Source organism: Cryptotermes secundus, unplaced genomic scaffold (genome assembly GCF_002891405.2).
Source record: "Cryptotermes secundus unplaced genomic scaffold, Csec_1.0 scaffold1474, whole genome shotgun sequence".
NCBI classification, from domain to species: Eukaryota; Metazoa; Arthropoda; class Insecta; order Blattodea; family Kalotermitidae; genus Cryptotermes; species Cryptotermes secundus.
In genome coordinates, this window is record NW_019733853.1 from 99,562 (window position 1) to 114,243 (window position 14,682).

Consider the following 14,682-nt stretch of genomic DNA (forward strand, 5'->3'; position numbering starts at 1 on the left):
CTCTCCTTCCTCGTGGATGGCGAGAGTTAGGCGGGAAGGGAGGAGAATTGTGGCTGTTGGTGCTGGTAGGCGGGAGTTCGTTTCCTGTACTACCATTAGGTGTCTCGCAAATAGGGAAAGACGGGAGTAGGTGGGTTCTGCTCTGTAATGGGTAGAGATGAGTTCTAATCCCGAGGTCTCACGCTACAATCACATACACCACTTCAGACTTTTGCACTTAGTAATTACGTGTATTTAACTAACTTCAGCTCACTGAACACAACGGAAACTCTAATAGTTACACTTAACTGTTATTTTAACTTGTAATACTTTTAGCGAAGTGACGTAGTTGTGTTTTTGTGTCTGACTTGGCCGAAAGTTGAATGAAGACTCTCTGAGGTGGACTCATCTCTCTCCGAACCCTGAGGTCCACGAACCCCAAACTCCAAGAGAAATCCACTTCTCCAACATCTGCCATTGGTTTAGTTTAAAAATTTGGAGGTTCCCTAAATTTGTGAATTTCCAATCATGTTGCTTTGCTCTGTGATTCTGGCAGTTGCTGACCTGACGCTAAGGTTGACAGCGACTTGATGTATTATGATCAGGGGATGAGGCTCCGGCCCTCCCACTTCTAACTTATAGCTGTTCTAAGCTGTCAGCTCTCAAATTCCCAAAGACTTTCCGACTCTGCTGAAACTGCCAGAATTCCAGGAAAGTACCAGATGTTACTTCCTGTCCACATAGCAAAACTTGAACAATGTCACTTCTGCGTGTAAAAAGTTGACTATCTCTGTTTGTATTTCACGTGATCTTAACTTAATATAAATTTAATTAATACAAAAGGTTCCACCAAATTATGATGAACGGTTACAGAGTTGACCACTCAAAACGAATTAATTTTAAATCCCACAGCACTAGCTAGCAGAATGTGAAGCATGAACTCCCCTTATACAAACGTCCATCAGTGAACAGAGTCCTGAGCCAGTGACATCCAAATAGCACCCTCACAGTATATATATATATATACACAAAAAACAAACTCCGTGGCCTGTAATCCGCAAGCGAACTATACCGACCGAGTGGCCGCCGCTTGTCGGCGAAGTTAGTGCCAACTTTTGCGGATAGAGTGTTTCACGGATCCCCGCGGCCGTTAATCTCGGTTTTCTAGACCGGAGCCGCTATTTCCAACGCCAGGAAACCTCGCCGTTTGTTACAGCCTCACTAAGTAACCAGAGATCTAGCCCAAAACTTTCGCATTGGAGGTTCTTCCCGCCGTGGCTCTGAAGGAGAGGTGAGGCGTATACTCCGCCAGAGTTCAAGGACAGTTCAGTGAACGCGCTAGCTTTCCAAACAAGTACGTTACTCTGAAATTTCTACCAAACTGCACGGCGTCACAAAATATATATTTTTGTGCAATGTAATTATACAAAGTTTCATGACATTCTTTATTTACGAGTACGACAAGCTAGACTGAGCAAGAAAATAAGCATATGCTCCACATTTACATTGAATAGTTCTCTATGGAACAGTCAGTTACAGAACTATTGTTATTCCGTTTTAAGGCTACAACAGACAGAGAGCAGAACTGAAATTGGGGGCTATGTATTTGTTTGCTGTTAGAAACTGAGTATATATATAGGGTCGAGAGGTTCCACAACGATTATTGTTATTATTATTATTATTATTCTTGATGCACTCTTCTTCATTCAGGTTTATCGTGGCCTTAAATCCTGCTCCTCCCTTCTGGATAATGCTAGTCTTCGTGTTCCAACTTGTCATGTTCAAGACTTCTCTACTTTTGCGTTCGTCCCTCAAAAAGACACTGTCCCTCTTCTCGGTGCGCCCTTGCTACCAACGTGGTGGGTAAAGATCTCGACATATTTGCACACGGAGCGGTTTCTCTGAATCATATTTTACAAGCATGTACCAAACCTTTTAGAGTGTTATTGGATTAGTGTTTTCATTCACTACAAATGTGTATACCTCGGCTAACTTTAATTTTCTTATGTAATTGGTTTTAATTTATTGACTTCTTATTAATTTTATGCTATCACTCCCAGTTGTCTTATCGCAGTATTTAGTTACTAACAGTATTAGCAACACTCGTAATAATTCATAAATGTATGTATATATTTAAGTCTTCTTTAGATTTATGCTTACAGATTTATTTCTGTCATATCTGTATTTTGTTTTAATTATTTTTCTGTATCTTTTATACTCGTGCTGACTTTGTAATAGGCCACTGTGCTGTTAAGTTATTGCACGTAAATAAACATGAATTAAATTGAATCGAATTACTGCCAGAACAAAACGCTGTTTTGTTTTCGAACCGTGAGTTATTTTCAGTAACTTGAAAAATAGAACTTTTATTCACATACAACTTACGGCCTTCATGATTTCAAATTACGAAGGAACAGTGGCTATAAGCAGCATGATCTGAAACGTCGAGCTAAGCAAGGTGAACAAGGTGTTCACGTATGAACAGTTGAACCGGTTTACTACTGTAATTATATAAACTACAACGGACCGTACAAAGTGTTAAGAAGAAAACTTGGATTCAGGAGGAATTTGCTGAAAGGAGCACTAAAGGATCTGCATAATGAGGGGCTTGGGCACTATGCTACAAGCCGGAAGGTCGCGGGTTCAAGTCTCGATGAGGTTATTGGATTATTCAATTTACCTAATCATTCCAGCCCCACTATGGCCATGGGGTCGACTCAGCCTCTAACAGAAATGAGTACCAGAAATCTTCTTGGGGTTAAAGGACGGCCGACGCGTAAGGCTGACAACCTTACCGCCATCTGTGAGCCGATTGTCTAGAAAGTGTGGGAGCCTCGACGTCTCAACACTACGGGCCTCCACGGCCTGTTACAAGGGTAACTTTATAATGAGGAGCTTAGTAACATGTAATCTTTCTCGGAAGTTCGTAGCTTGGTAAGTCAGATAGGTTGAGATGGATATAACGCCCTATAGTCTTGTGAAAGGCGATCACGGTGGCCGCGCGGTCTTACGTACTTACTCATGAAGCTGAGCCCTTCTTGAGAAGCCGCCAATTCTGCAGCTACTCAAGAATTTCCCAGCATTTTATGAAACTCGAAGTTTCATCACCGTGTTCACAAGAGCCCTCCACTGGTCCCTATCCTGAGCCAGATCTGTCCAATCCATACCATCCCATCCTATCTCTCTAAGATCCATTCTAATATTGTCCACCCACCTACGCCTTGGTCTTCCCTTCTGGCTTTCCCACCAATATCCTATACGCATTCCTCGTCTCCCCCATTCTTGCTACATGACCTGCCCACCTCATCCTCCTTGACTTGATCATTCTAATCATAGTTGGAGAAGAGTACAAGTTATGAAGCTCCTCATTACTCAGTTTTCTCGAACCTCCTGTCACTTCATCTCTCTTTGGTCCATATATTCTCCTCAACACCCTGTTCTCAAACACCCTCAGTCTATGTTCCTCCCTTAATGTCAGAGACCAAGTTTCACACCCTTGGTCAGGCGCGGTCTAAGGCATGAAATGTGTTCGCTCTCTCGGACACTGGGATCGTGGGTTCGAATCCCACTCAAGGCATGGAAGTTTATCTGCGTTTCTACTCTGGTGTGTTGTCCTGTGTCGGTAGCGGCCGTGTGATCCCACCGACTGCATAAGATTAAGACACCGAAGCGGAACAGAGCCTTTCGCGAATGCCCTATGCTCCAAGTGGCAGCAGCATGATGAATACATGGGTGGGTACGAAGAGGAACATATCGTCTGCAGCTACCTCCGAAACGTCGCATAGATGAACCGCGTGACATTATGTCGCCTAAGACAGAATTCTTCAACTCTTAAAAACAAGAAATGAGAACACAACAGTACGTAGAAATCTTCATAAGCATCTGTATTAATCTCCCATTCTACATTATCCGGCGTTATTTGCTGATAGACACATCCAGCAGAAGAGATGTGGAGCAGTTGAAGTGTAGCACCTCTTGTCTCTGCTGGCAGAGCTGCAGCTGTCTCTACTCACAACATGTGTGTATACTCTTTAACTGGGCCTCATGCGTGAAATTCACTAACGACGGGCAAGTTGTACACGTCTGCGAAACTATTTAACGGATTTCGACGAAATTAAACACCGTTGGTCTTACATGGTCTTCTTACACGGAAATACAGAGTGTTCAATCAAGGAAGAAACTTCGCCACACCGCTGACCGGGCCCAATATTCCTCACAGAATACTGCTGTAACTGTACCGGCGCGCGTTTATCAGCACTTACAGTAGCAATCTGTGAGGGCTGTCGGCCGGGTCTGCGGTGTGGCGAAGTTTCCTCCTTAACTGAACGCTCTGTATTTATCAGAATGCAAGGACAACTAATTAGTGGCTGCCTGTTATGATATATGTGTGCTTCTGTTGCTAGCAACAGATTTATATCTGTTATAAACGAATACCAAGGCCCCTGATGTTGGGACGCATTAGGAAACATGTGTACTGCTTTGTTAGCACTGACGCGATCTTGCTGTTCATAGAGAGTAACAGGTACAATTCTCTATTTACTGTATTAATATTTTATTTTATTGTTTATTTTTATTCGTTGATTTTCTTTTTTGTTTATTTATATGGTTACATTTTTCTATCTCCTTTAACATGCCACTTACACGAAGTAAATTGAGTGGAAAAGTGTTGCATTCACAATCAAGAGAAATTATTAGTAATGTATAAAAGTATATGAAAGATGCTGGGCCAACAATTACAGTGAAGAACATAGGAGTGGAAATAGCAAAGGCAACAGGTGTATCGGAAAGTAGTGTCAGAAGAAAAAACTATCGAATCTGGGCCTTCCAATTCATTTTCGACACCCCATAAAAAAGACCTAGGAAATCTCCACTAGCCACTTTCGACGACTTTAACGAGTCTGTGCTGCAAAGAACAATTAATAACTTTTACATAGTCGAGAAACGGAGACCTACCCTGAAGAAAGTTCACGAAAAATTGAAGAAAACTTTAGATTTTCAGGGATACATCTCCACATTAAAGAAAATTATTTTGAAACTGGGGTTCCACTGGAAGAAAACAAAAAATAATCGGCAGATACCTGTGGAACAATATAATATCAGAGCCAAACGTCTTCAGTATTTGCGGCAAATTAGAGAATATAGGGAAGAGGGCCGCCCAATCATCTACATGGATGAAACCTATATTCATTCTCCGCACACCACCCTATATGCATGGAGTGATGGATCCATCCAGGGATTATTTTCCCCTGTGTCCAAAGGCCACCGGCTCATTGTAATCTATGCAGGGGGGGAGCAAGGTTTCATCCCTAGTGCCTATGTCCGCTTCAAATTCCACCAAAAGACAGGAGACTACCACAGTGTCATGAACTACACCAATTATGAAAAACGGTTAAAGGAGCGGCTTATTCGTAACCTTCCCCCGAATTCTGTCCTTGTCATTGATAATGCTCCCTACCATAATGTACAACTAAACAGAGCCCCTAACTCAAATTCAAGAAGAGATTTTATGATATCCTGGCTAAAATATCACCTTCCACCTATTACCTTCAGTAACACTGATTTTTCATCATTGCGGAATCCAGACATATATAATATGATCCTTCCCCTCAAACCGAAATACCTTGCCTGTAAAATAGATGGAATCTTTGCAGAACAGAATCACAATATTTTACGACTCCCTACGTATCACCCAGAACTTAATCGAACTGAGTTAATATGGGCCACCGTGAAAAGTTGGGTTGCTCAAAACAATACCACATTTAAGATGGATGACGTCATTAAGCTGGCAGACCAAAAATTGGCTTCCATAACTGCAGAAGAATGGCAACGTAGGTGCCAGCGTGCAAGGAACATTGAGCAACAATAAATGGCACGGGAAGGCCTTTTGGACGCAGGACGGGAGTTCGTCTTCCATGTTGGCGGTGATAGTGATACAGTTCTGATGATAGCTCCGATTCATCTGGTGGTGACGAGGAAGGACAGGCATGTGGAGATGATATCTATGCGGACATTGCCGGTGTTGCCCCTTTAGAATAGACCCGTGTAATATGTAAATAGACTCTTCATGTATATAACAGTGAGAAGTTTATAATAGTGTATAGTGCATAACAGTCTGTCATTCGGCACTTAAAACTTAACATCGGATGTGTGGACATCAACGAGACTAAACCACCAACACTATGCAACACAATGAGGTAAGAAGGTATTTCCTTTAGAGAACGCCTGTACTGCATTCCCCGCCACACTGGAGCTCTCCCCGCCACTACCAATACTTCCCCTACTGCGCGTCGGAGGACTGTCAGCTCCAAGTACCCGGGCTTTAAATACTGGAGTTCGGTACATACCAAGACAATTTCTCCCGCTAACGACCTGACGAGTTGCGGCCACACAAGATGATACGTGGATCTGATTGCAACAAGCGCGGCCTGGAGTACCGCTGAGATTGATCCCTTGGCGAACTGTAGCACTTGGAGACATCTGTCCGTGACGGCCCTGGCATTGCTACCGCTCGCTGCTGTCATGGCCACCTGTAAGAGTGAGACTGGCTGGATAAATGGAATGAGCTGTTAACTGACTAATTCACCAACTTACTAACTGAACCATTTTCTAACGAACTACGAGTAATTGATTGATTGATGAAGGAACTGACTGGTGATTAACTAACTGGCCAAGGAACTCATCAGTGACTTATAAGACGGGTATTGGATTGGAGCATTGGTTTTGTTAACACATTACCCAGGATTAGATGCAATACAGCGCTATCGCTATGCTACACACTTCACAGTTCACCGTTACGCAGACACTAGGTTTCTCAGCATGCACTAGCCGTATCCTGGCAACGGATTTTGTCACAGTCTCACTGCAACTTCAAATGACAGGTGAAGTCTTCTTGTCACAGCCTAATTCCTTTCTTGTCATTCTGCAGCTGCCAATTTCTGAGACTCGACTCAAATTCAATTCCAACCTCATATCCTGGCGGGTTGGCGCCCCGAAACTCAGCTCTTCCCTTCATTCGACTGTTCTACACTCGACTCTACTCGGTCGCGTCTTCTATGCCATTTTATAATCCCTCGGCACGGACCACACAGAAAGCAGCCCGTCTAAGTAACAGGTGAAGGACTGAGTGACAGACTGATGTACTAACTAATAACCAACAAACTGGTCACCCTATTAAAACTAAATGTTTAACTCCGTGGCAAGGACTCTTCCTTGGATAGTCGGGGTGTTCCATTCTTGGTGATTATCAACTTTGTTGCTCTTATAAAGAGCGCAGAATTAGTGGGCAGAACAAGCGATCCAGCCTTTCTCAAGAGACGACAAACATAACAATAATTTTGTTTAGTTGTCTCGAAAACCTTTGACTTGCGGAAAACCTGTATTCGGCGTATAATCTATGTGAAATTTCTACCAGATTTATTCAAAATGTTGACTCTCTGATAAATGTTTAGCGATTTACCCCAGAAATGCGAATAAAAAGTAGATTTAGGTAAAATGTCCATTACAGCTGTCCGATTCTAACCGAAATTGAAACGCAAGGAAGTACAGCATAATGCTTGCTGGTGGACACGGAACATATTTCCTGTGGGCCATATAAAATCAAGAGGATTCCAAAACAGATGATAGAACTTATCTGGAGTCAAGTCCAAAAATTTATTGAAATTATTACATGGTTTCTTGCTTTATTGTATCATCTGCTTACAGTTCTTTTGCCAACGCTGCCCCTGTGTCAGACTATACAGCTTCAACTCTAAGGATATTAGTGAATAATGAACAGGCAGGGATGTTGAAGGATGTACTGTCACGGAATTTGCACGGAGGAACTGAGGAAAACTAATAAATCTAAAGCAAACTTGCTTGGTCGGATATCTTTAATGAGTATGGAACATATTTATTATGAGACTATGTAAATTCAAGAGGAATTACAAAACAACCTTATAACCGGATGTGGTAAGAAATCCGGAACACTCATACATTGTTGCACTACTGGCCAATGTAGATTTGTTTCGAGTTTGGTCTCATGTAGGCTGACTCGAATCTCCTTGGCAGATTCAACAGGTTAATTGAAAATAGTTTCACATATAAGGGTTTGCGTGACTAATAATAAGTGTTTCTGGTTCTGATGATTGGATTTATTGGCATTTCTTCACGATTATAGTCAATTATAATTGAAAGTTTAAAGAATCTCTATGAAAAAACTCGTTATTACCTTGAACGACGTCTATTTGACGAATGATTCAATGAAGAGTCTCCACGGCTCCTTATAGGCTAGCTCGTATCAGTGGAAATTCATATAAATGATTCGTTGTCATAAAGAGCGTGCTTACCGAAACGTTACCTGCTAAGCAACGGAAGTTCTCTTATTGATTGCGTTCTCTCATGAATGTATTTAACTGAAACGGAGGTTTCTGGCTCCACAGCTTAATTCTTTGAGCAAGTCCGTCACAGTAAGTTCCTTTTACATTTACTCTAAGAAATAGCTTCAGGAAATGTACCCATCTGTGACGTAAATTCTACTTAATTCACTTTGCAATTCACTTACATGCTTTCGTCTTTAACGCTTTCCAGCTCTACGTTTGCCTCTTCCATGCTAAAACGGTGATGGAAGGCTGCATGCTGCAATGTTTGCCAAGGACACAAATGAAAATCATACTCGAAACCGGGCAGAAGACGCGAGCAGGCCACCGGGACCGGCACTCTCTTTGCCGCTGTCACGAAATGCAGTGAATCCTGCGACTTAGGCCACCCCACTTTTTGAGGAAAAGGAAGCCCATATTAATTTATTTACGATAAAACACCTACAGGGTAAAGAACAGTACAGGACTGAAATACAAAATAGGTTCGCAACTTTGGACCACCTTGGATGATAACGTGGGAAGCTATCAGAGAGAATACCAAAATTTCAGCCTAAGTCTAGGTTATTACTAACTGGATCAGCAAGGATGTTCAAAATGATTAGACCAAAGGAAAAAAGCCAAATTGCAGTGGTTACAAGATCCCAGCGAAATGAATGGGCATAACTGAAGCAACAGAAGACGTAAAACCACAGGCATTTCAGGAATAAAAAGGGGGAATAGCTAAAAGACAAAATTGATGAGCTTGCAATGAACAGTAAAAACAAGAACATTAGAGAACTGTATAGAGGAATAAATGACTGTAAGAGGGGTTACCAGCCTTTCAGAGGGGGCATGCGGTAGCGGTAGCGTAGTTGGTTGAGGGGCTATGGCTACAAGCCGGAAGGGCGCGGGTTCAAGTCTCGATGAGGTCATTGGATTTTTTTCAAGTGACCTAATCCTTCCAGCCGCACTATGGCCCTTGGGTTCACTCAGCCTCTTAACATAAATGAGTAAAAAGTAAAGTAAAGCTATCCCCGTACCAGGCCGTGAAGGCCCATAGGGTTGTGAGGCGTTGAGGGTCCCACATTGTCTAGACTAGCCGTGTCAAGCATGCGGCCCCCATAACCGCAAAGTGCGGCCCCTCAACTTTTAGAGCTAATTGATAATAAAATCAATATTAAAATTTTAGTAGAAATATTTTTTGTAAAGACAATTTTCCAACAGACCAGAAGACAAGAAGTCTCACGCAGACATAAATTAGCAGGCTGCAGGAAAAGTGATTCTGAGAATTGCAAAAGGGTTTGTCCAACTAACGGTTTGTAAAGTTCGTGAAGGACAAACTATTGTATTTCAGAAGGTTAATGCACTAAAATCCGCCAGCCTCACCACCCCAAGTATTTCCAAGAATCCCTTTTGGAGGCGTAGTAAGAATGAAAGGAGGGTGGAAACTGACAGTCAAGTGCAAGGGATTTCTACCTTCAATACTAGTTTGCAACCCCCAGTCATTTTCTAATGGGCTGCTAGCAAACTTTCACTTTTATGACCATTGAGACAAGATACACCTTCCTACTAGTCCGGTAGTCTCTTGTACATTGTCATTCAGTTCATTTTCACACAGCGACAGGTGCTGATGTTACATTGTGATGAACGTATAAAGGTTATAATTAAACATTAAATTATCAACTACGAGTTTTCTTGTATATGGACAGTAACTTTTAAAGGGCAATGCCGCTTTCAAAAAATTCAAGTAGCAAAAGAAGAACTATTGAAAGTGAGCGCCGTGTTTTACAAGGAAAATGGGAAATCGCTTATTTCTGTTGTGAAATAGAAAGTAAAATTACATGTTTGATTTGTGGACAAAATATAAGTGTTCCACTTTAGGTAATTATATTGAAATAATTCCAAAATAATAAATAGAATTAAATTTCCTTGTATCAAAATCTAATGTATATTTCTATTTTGAAGTGCGGCCCTGGACTCTTATTTATAGGGCTGAGGTGGCCCTATGTACAAGTTGAGTTTGACAAGCCTGATGTAGACAGTCGGCTCAAAGATGGCGGTAAGGTTGTCAGCCTTACGCGCCGGCCGCGCTTCACTCCCCAGGAAAATTATTTAATTAATTCCTGGTACTCATTTCTGTTAGAGGCTGAATAAACCCCAGGGCCTAGTACCAGTAATTAATTATATAATTTTCCTGGAGAATAAAGCGCGGCCGGTGCGTAAGGGATCATGGGATGATATGGATTGGATTGATATGGCTCAGGAAAAGGACACAGTGGAGGGATCCTATGAAGACGGTAATAAACATTCGGGTTCCACAAAATGTTGGGAAATTCTTAAGTAGTTGACCAGCTGGTGGTTCCTCAAGAAGGGCTCAACTCAGTTGAGTTAGTTACGATATCTACACCGTTACCTTATCCCAGGTTCTCGCAGCGCCGGTTGTGTCTTCTGGGACATAACGCCATGTAGTCCGATGTAAGTTAACCGACGTTTCGGAGGTAGATGCAAGCGATATTTTTCTACTCGATTTGAGGTTCTCATATCGGTGGTTATGAACAGCTTTATCGTCTGTGTTGTAATCGACTGCATTGCATTGTATTTCAGAAAACAGAAACATTATCTTTTATCCCATTTACCTCTTTGAATTTCTGAATTGTCACTGCCAACCCAGTCTTCATTGTCGGCGTCAGCGTTCCACAAACGTCCTCCTCCTCATAATGGCCGGGCTTTCCTCCCGAGAAAGGTTTTTGCATAAGAACTGAGCACTTATATTTTTAGATTTTTTGTTGATTGGGATGGGGTGAGACTGAGCCCACTAGGTACGTCGGCCACTGTTTGGCCTATTTTACCCGCCCCGGATGATAAATGATGATGAATGTGGAGCAGTCGGTGAAATGACAATTGGCAGGAGAAGTCGAAGTACTCGGAGAAAACCTGCCCCAGCACCACTTTGTCCACCACAAATACCACATGACCTGACATGGGCTCGAACCAGTGCCGCTGCGGTGGAAGTCAGCGACTAACCGCCTGAGCTACGGCACTGCCTTACTGCACTCCTTTATACGTCATTGCTGACGTGCTTAATTAAGAAAAGCAACTATATTTACGCTCTCGCAAAACAGCGTGATCAAGCGAAGTTGGACGTCGCTAAGGCTGTCTTTTTTCACCGCTGACTGCGTCTGGTTCCGGTAAGGATAGCAGCGTCTGGAGATGAGGTGAGTGTGACTCGCTCCAAGAGATCGGGTTCAGAGGAATTTGGGTTTATACATGGCTTATGTAAGGACGCTGCTAGTAGCTAAGGCTACACAGGTTCGGCGAAAGTTCGCAGAGAACTGTTCCGCGTTCCAGTCTTACGGCCCCTGTCTCTTGCTTGTATTTCAGACATCCTTTCCTCTAGTGGGATTCCAACCCACGATCCCAATATTCGAGCGGGCCAAGACAGTGCATGCCTTAGACCACGCGGTCACTGCAATCGGCCATTTAACTACACTGTCAATAAATCATGATAATTTCGACAACTTCTGGTTGATCATTGGCTTCTTAATCGACGCTATTTCAACTACATCGGTTATGTATTAGCTGGAACTTGTAAGACTGATATACACTGAAGTGCCAAAGGTCATGGGATAGGTACCTTGTATCGTGTAGGACCCCCTATAGCCCGGAGAAGTGCATCGATTCCACAAGTGGACAGAAGACCTCTCGAGATATATTAAGCCATGCCGTCTGGATAGCCGCCCACAGCTCCCTGGTATTTATAGGTGCGGGATTTTGGGTGCGAATGGACCTCTCCACCACGTCCCATAAATGCTCGATTGGGTTCATGTCGGGCGAACGTGGTGGCCACACCATTCGCCGGAACTCTCCAGAATGCTCCTCGAACTAATTCTGGACAACTCCGGCCCGATGACACGGTGCATTGTCCTGCTGGAATATCCCATTGTTGTGGGGGTACATGAAGTCCATGCAGGACTGCAAATGGTCACCAAGCAGTGTAACGTAGCGGTCACCGGTCAATGACGTGTTTAGGTGGACGAGCAGACCCAACTCATGCCACGTGAACACACGCCACACCAGTATGGAACCACCACTAGCCTGCACGGTGCCTTGTTGACAACTGGGGGTTCATGGCCTCATGGGGTCTGCGCCACACCCGAACCCTACCATCCTCTCGAAACAACTGGTACTGTGACTCATAGGACCACGCCACATGTTGCCAATCCTCCAGGGTCCAATTATCGACGTCACAAGCCCAGGTGAGGCGCTGTGTTAACAGAGGCACTCTGGTCGGTCTTCTGCTCCCATATCCCATGGAAGCTAAAGAACACTGCACTGACCTGCTGGATATGCGTCTGGTACCTCCTGCATTGAATGTGGATGTGATTTCAGCCAGTGTCCCTTCTCTGTTACCACGGACAATTATAGCTAGACGCCGCTGGTCACGATCATTAAGCACCCGTGGTCGGCCACTGCGCTGTCCTCGGTGGGTGGAAATGCCTTCCACAGGGTATTCCCGGTACACACGTGACACCGTGAATCAAGGAATATTGAATGACCGCACAACTTCGGAAATGGAATGTCCCATCCGCCTGGCACCCACTATCATGCCCCGTTCAAACTCCGATTATTCACGTCGGCTTGCCATGAGCAGACTGGCCGGTGTTCAACCTGACTCACGAGAGAACACCTCACAACTGATACTGCTCTGGGCATTCCCAAGCCGTCAAGGGACGGTGGCGCCACTTAAAAATAAGTTTACATACTGCTATCCCGTGACTTTTGGCACTTGAGTGTATTTGTGAATGGAAAGAAGAGGTAAGATAAGGCAAGGTAAATGTGTCCTTGTGCTTAGCTAATTAAGCACTACCTCATGAAGATGTATGGGGAGGGGATGTATAGATCCACGTTTTCTTGATCTCGGCACTAGTTGGAGGTGAGTTGTCAACTTCACGCTCCCGCCGCTTTACCCCCGGGGAAAATGGCGTACGGTGCCCACTGCACAGGCTACTGGATGAGCCCCAAAGGCGGTCTGTAAGAAGAGAAAATTCTTGACCCTACTGGGACCCGACCACTCAGTCCTCCAGTCCGTGCCAGTCGCTATACCGACTGAGCCATCCCGGCTTCCCGAAAGAAGAGGCCGAGCCCGATTTAAAGAAACTATTCTGACAACAGAGCTGTAACCACCTGTTCAAGCTGGTTCCTCGCTCACGGATTGTTTTACTTTGAAGATGGAAGCGATACGTTCCTCCGAAACGTCGGTTCAAACAAGGTCTACACGGGACTACATCCCAGAAGACGGCATTCTTCATCTTTAAATATACAGACTACATTTACAACAGAAGAACACTTAGTTGAAGGACAGCGGCTGGAGGAGCAACGCAGCATTACACAGTTACATATGTTCCGGGTACGAATAAGGAGGAGGACTGTTAAGAGAAAAGGGGGGCAGTGTTTAGCGCTATTATAGCCACTTCTTGAAGTAAAGCATCAGGGTGACCACGCCTCATATATAGTGTACAAAAGTAATTCCGTTCAGTTCGTTTCTTCGGTCTTAGTGGTTCCACAAATGGCGCATGAGCATAAACAACGAGAAATCAGTCCAAATCACCTTCACCAATCGCCGAACCACTTGTCCGCAAATAACAATCAACAACAGGAACATACCAAGCAACACCGAAGTCAAATACTTAGGTCTTTACCTAGATAAAAACTCACGTGGAGGACTCATATCAAAAAGAAACGCCAACAGTTAACGCTGAAAGAGAGACAGCTGCGGTGGCTGCTAGGAAAACGCTCGCAATTGTCCCTGGAGAACAAAACCCTGTTATACAAGGCAATCTTAAAACCTATATGGACCTATGGCATCGAGCTCTGGGGCTGCGCTCGACCATCCAACACCAAAATCCTCCAAACGTTCCAATCGAAAACACTACGAAGAATCACAGGCGCACCATGGTACGTAACAAACAGAACTACCCACAACGACCTCAACATACCCTTCAACACGGAAGAGATCAGAAAACATGCCACCAGACACCGTACTCGGATAACAGGACACGAGAACCCGCTAATCGTTGAATTAACGAAACCGCACCCAGCAGCAAGACGACTGAGGACAACCTGGCCAGAAGACTTATATAACTAAAATGTAGAGTACTGCCACTGGGCAGCTGCCGCCTTCACGACATAAGCACCCATCACATTTGCTTATTACTTGCAGTGTCAAGTAGACTGTAAATTGACATTAATAATAATAATAAAAATGTGCCGAGTCAACAGCTTCAAAGTCAGTTACAAAAATAATGCGGTGTAGGTGCTGTTAGCAAAGCGCATAGCATTACTATAAGGTACGTGATGAGGCGACCGAAAA

General features: G+C 43.8%; 1 protein-coding gene across 1 annotated transcript in view; it reads right to left on the reverse strand.

Annotated features, from left to right (window-relative positions):
• The window catches only part of LOC111868337 (short-chain dehydrogenase/reductase family 16C member 6-like), a 72,070-nt gene that overhangs the window by 27,579 nt on the left and 29,809 nt on the right, over nucleotides 1-14,682 (reverse strand). Inside the window, exon 2 of the mRNA XM_023858892.2 lies at nucleotides 6,324-6,506. Within this exon, the coding sequence (XP_023714660.1) occupies nucleotides 6,324-6,500 (177 nt within the window). The 5' untranslated portion in view covers nucleotides 6,501-6,506. The remainder of the gene's footprint in view (nucleotides 1-6,323; nucleotides 6,507-14,682) is intronic.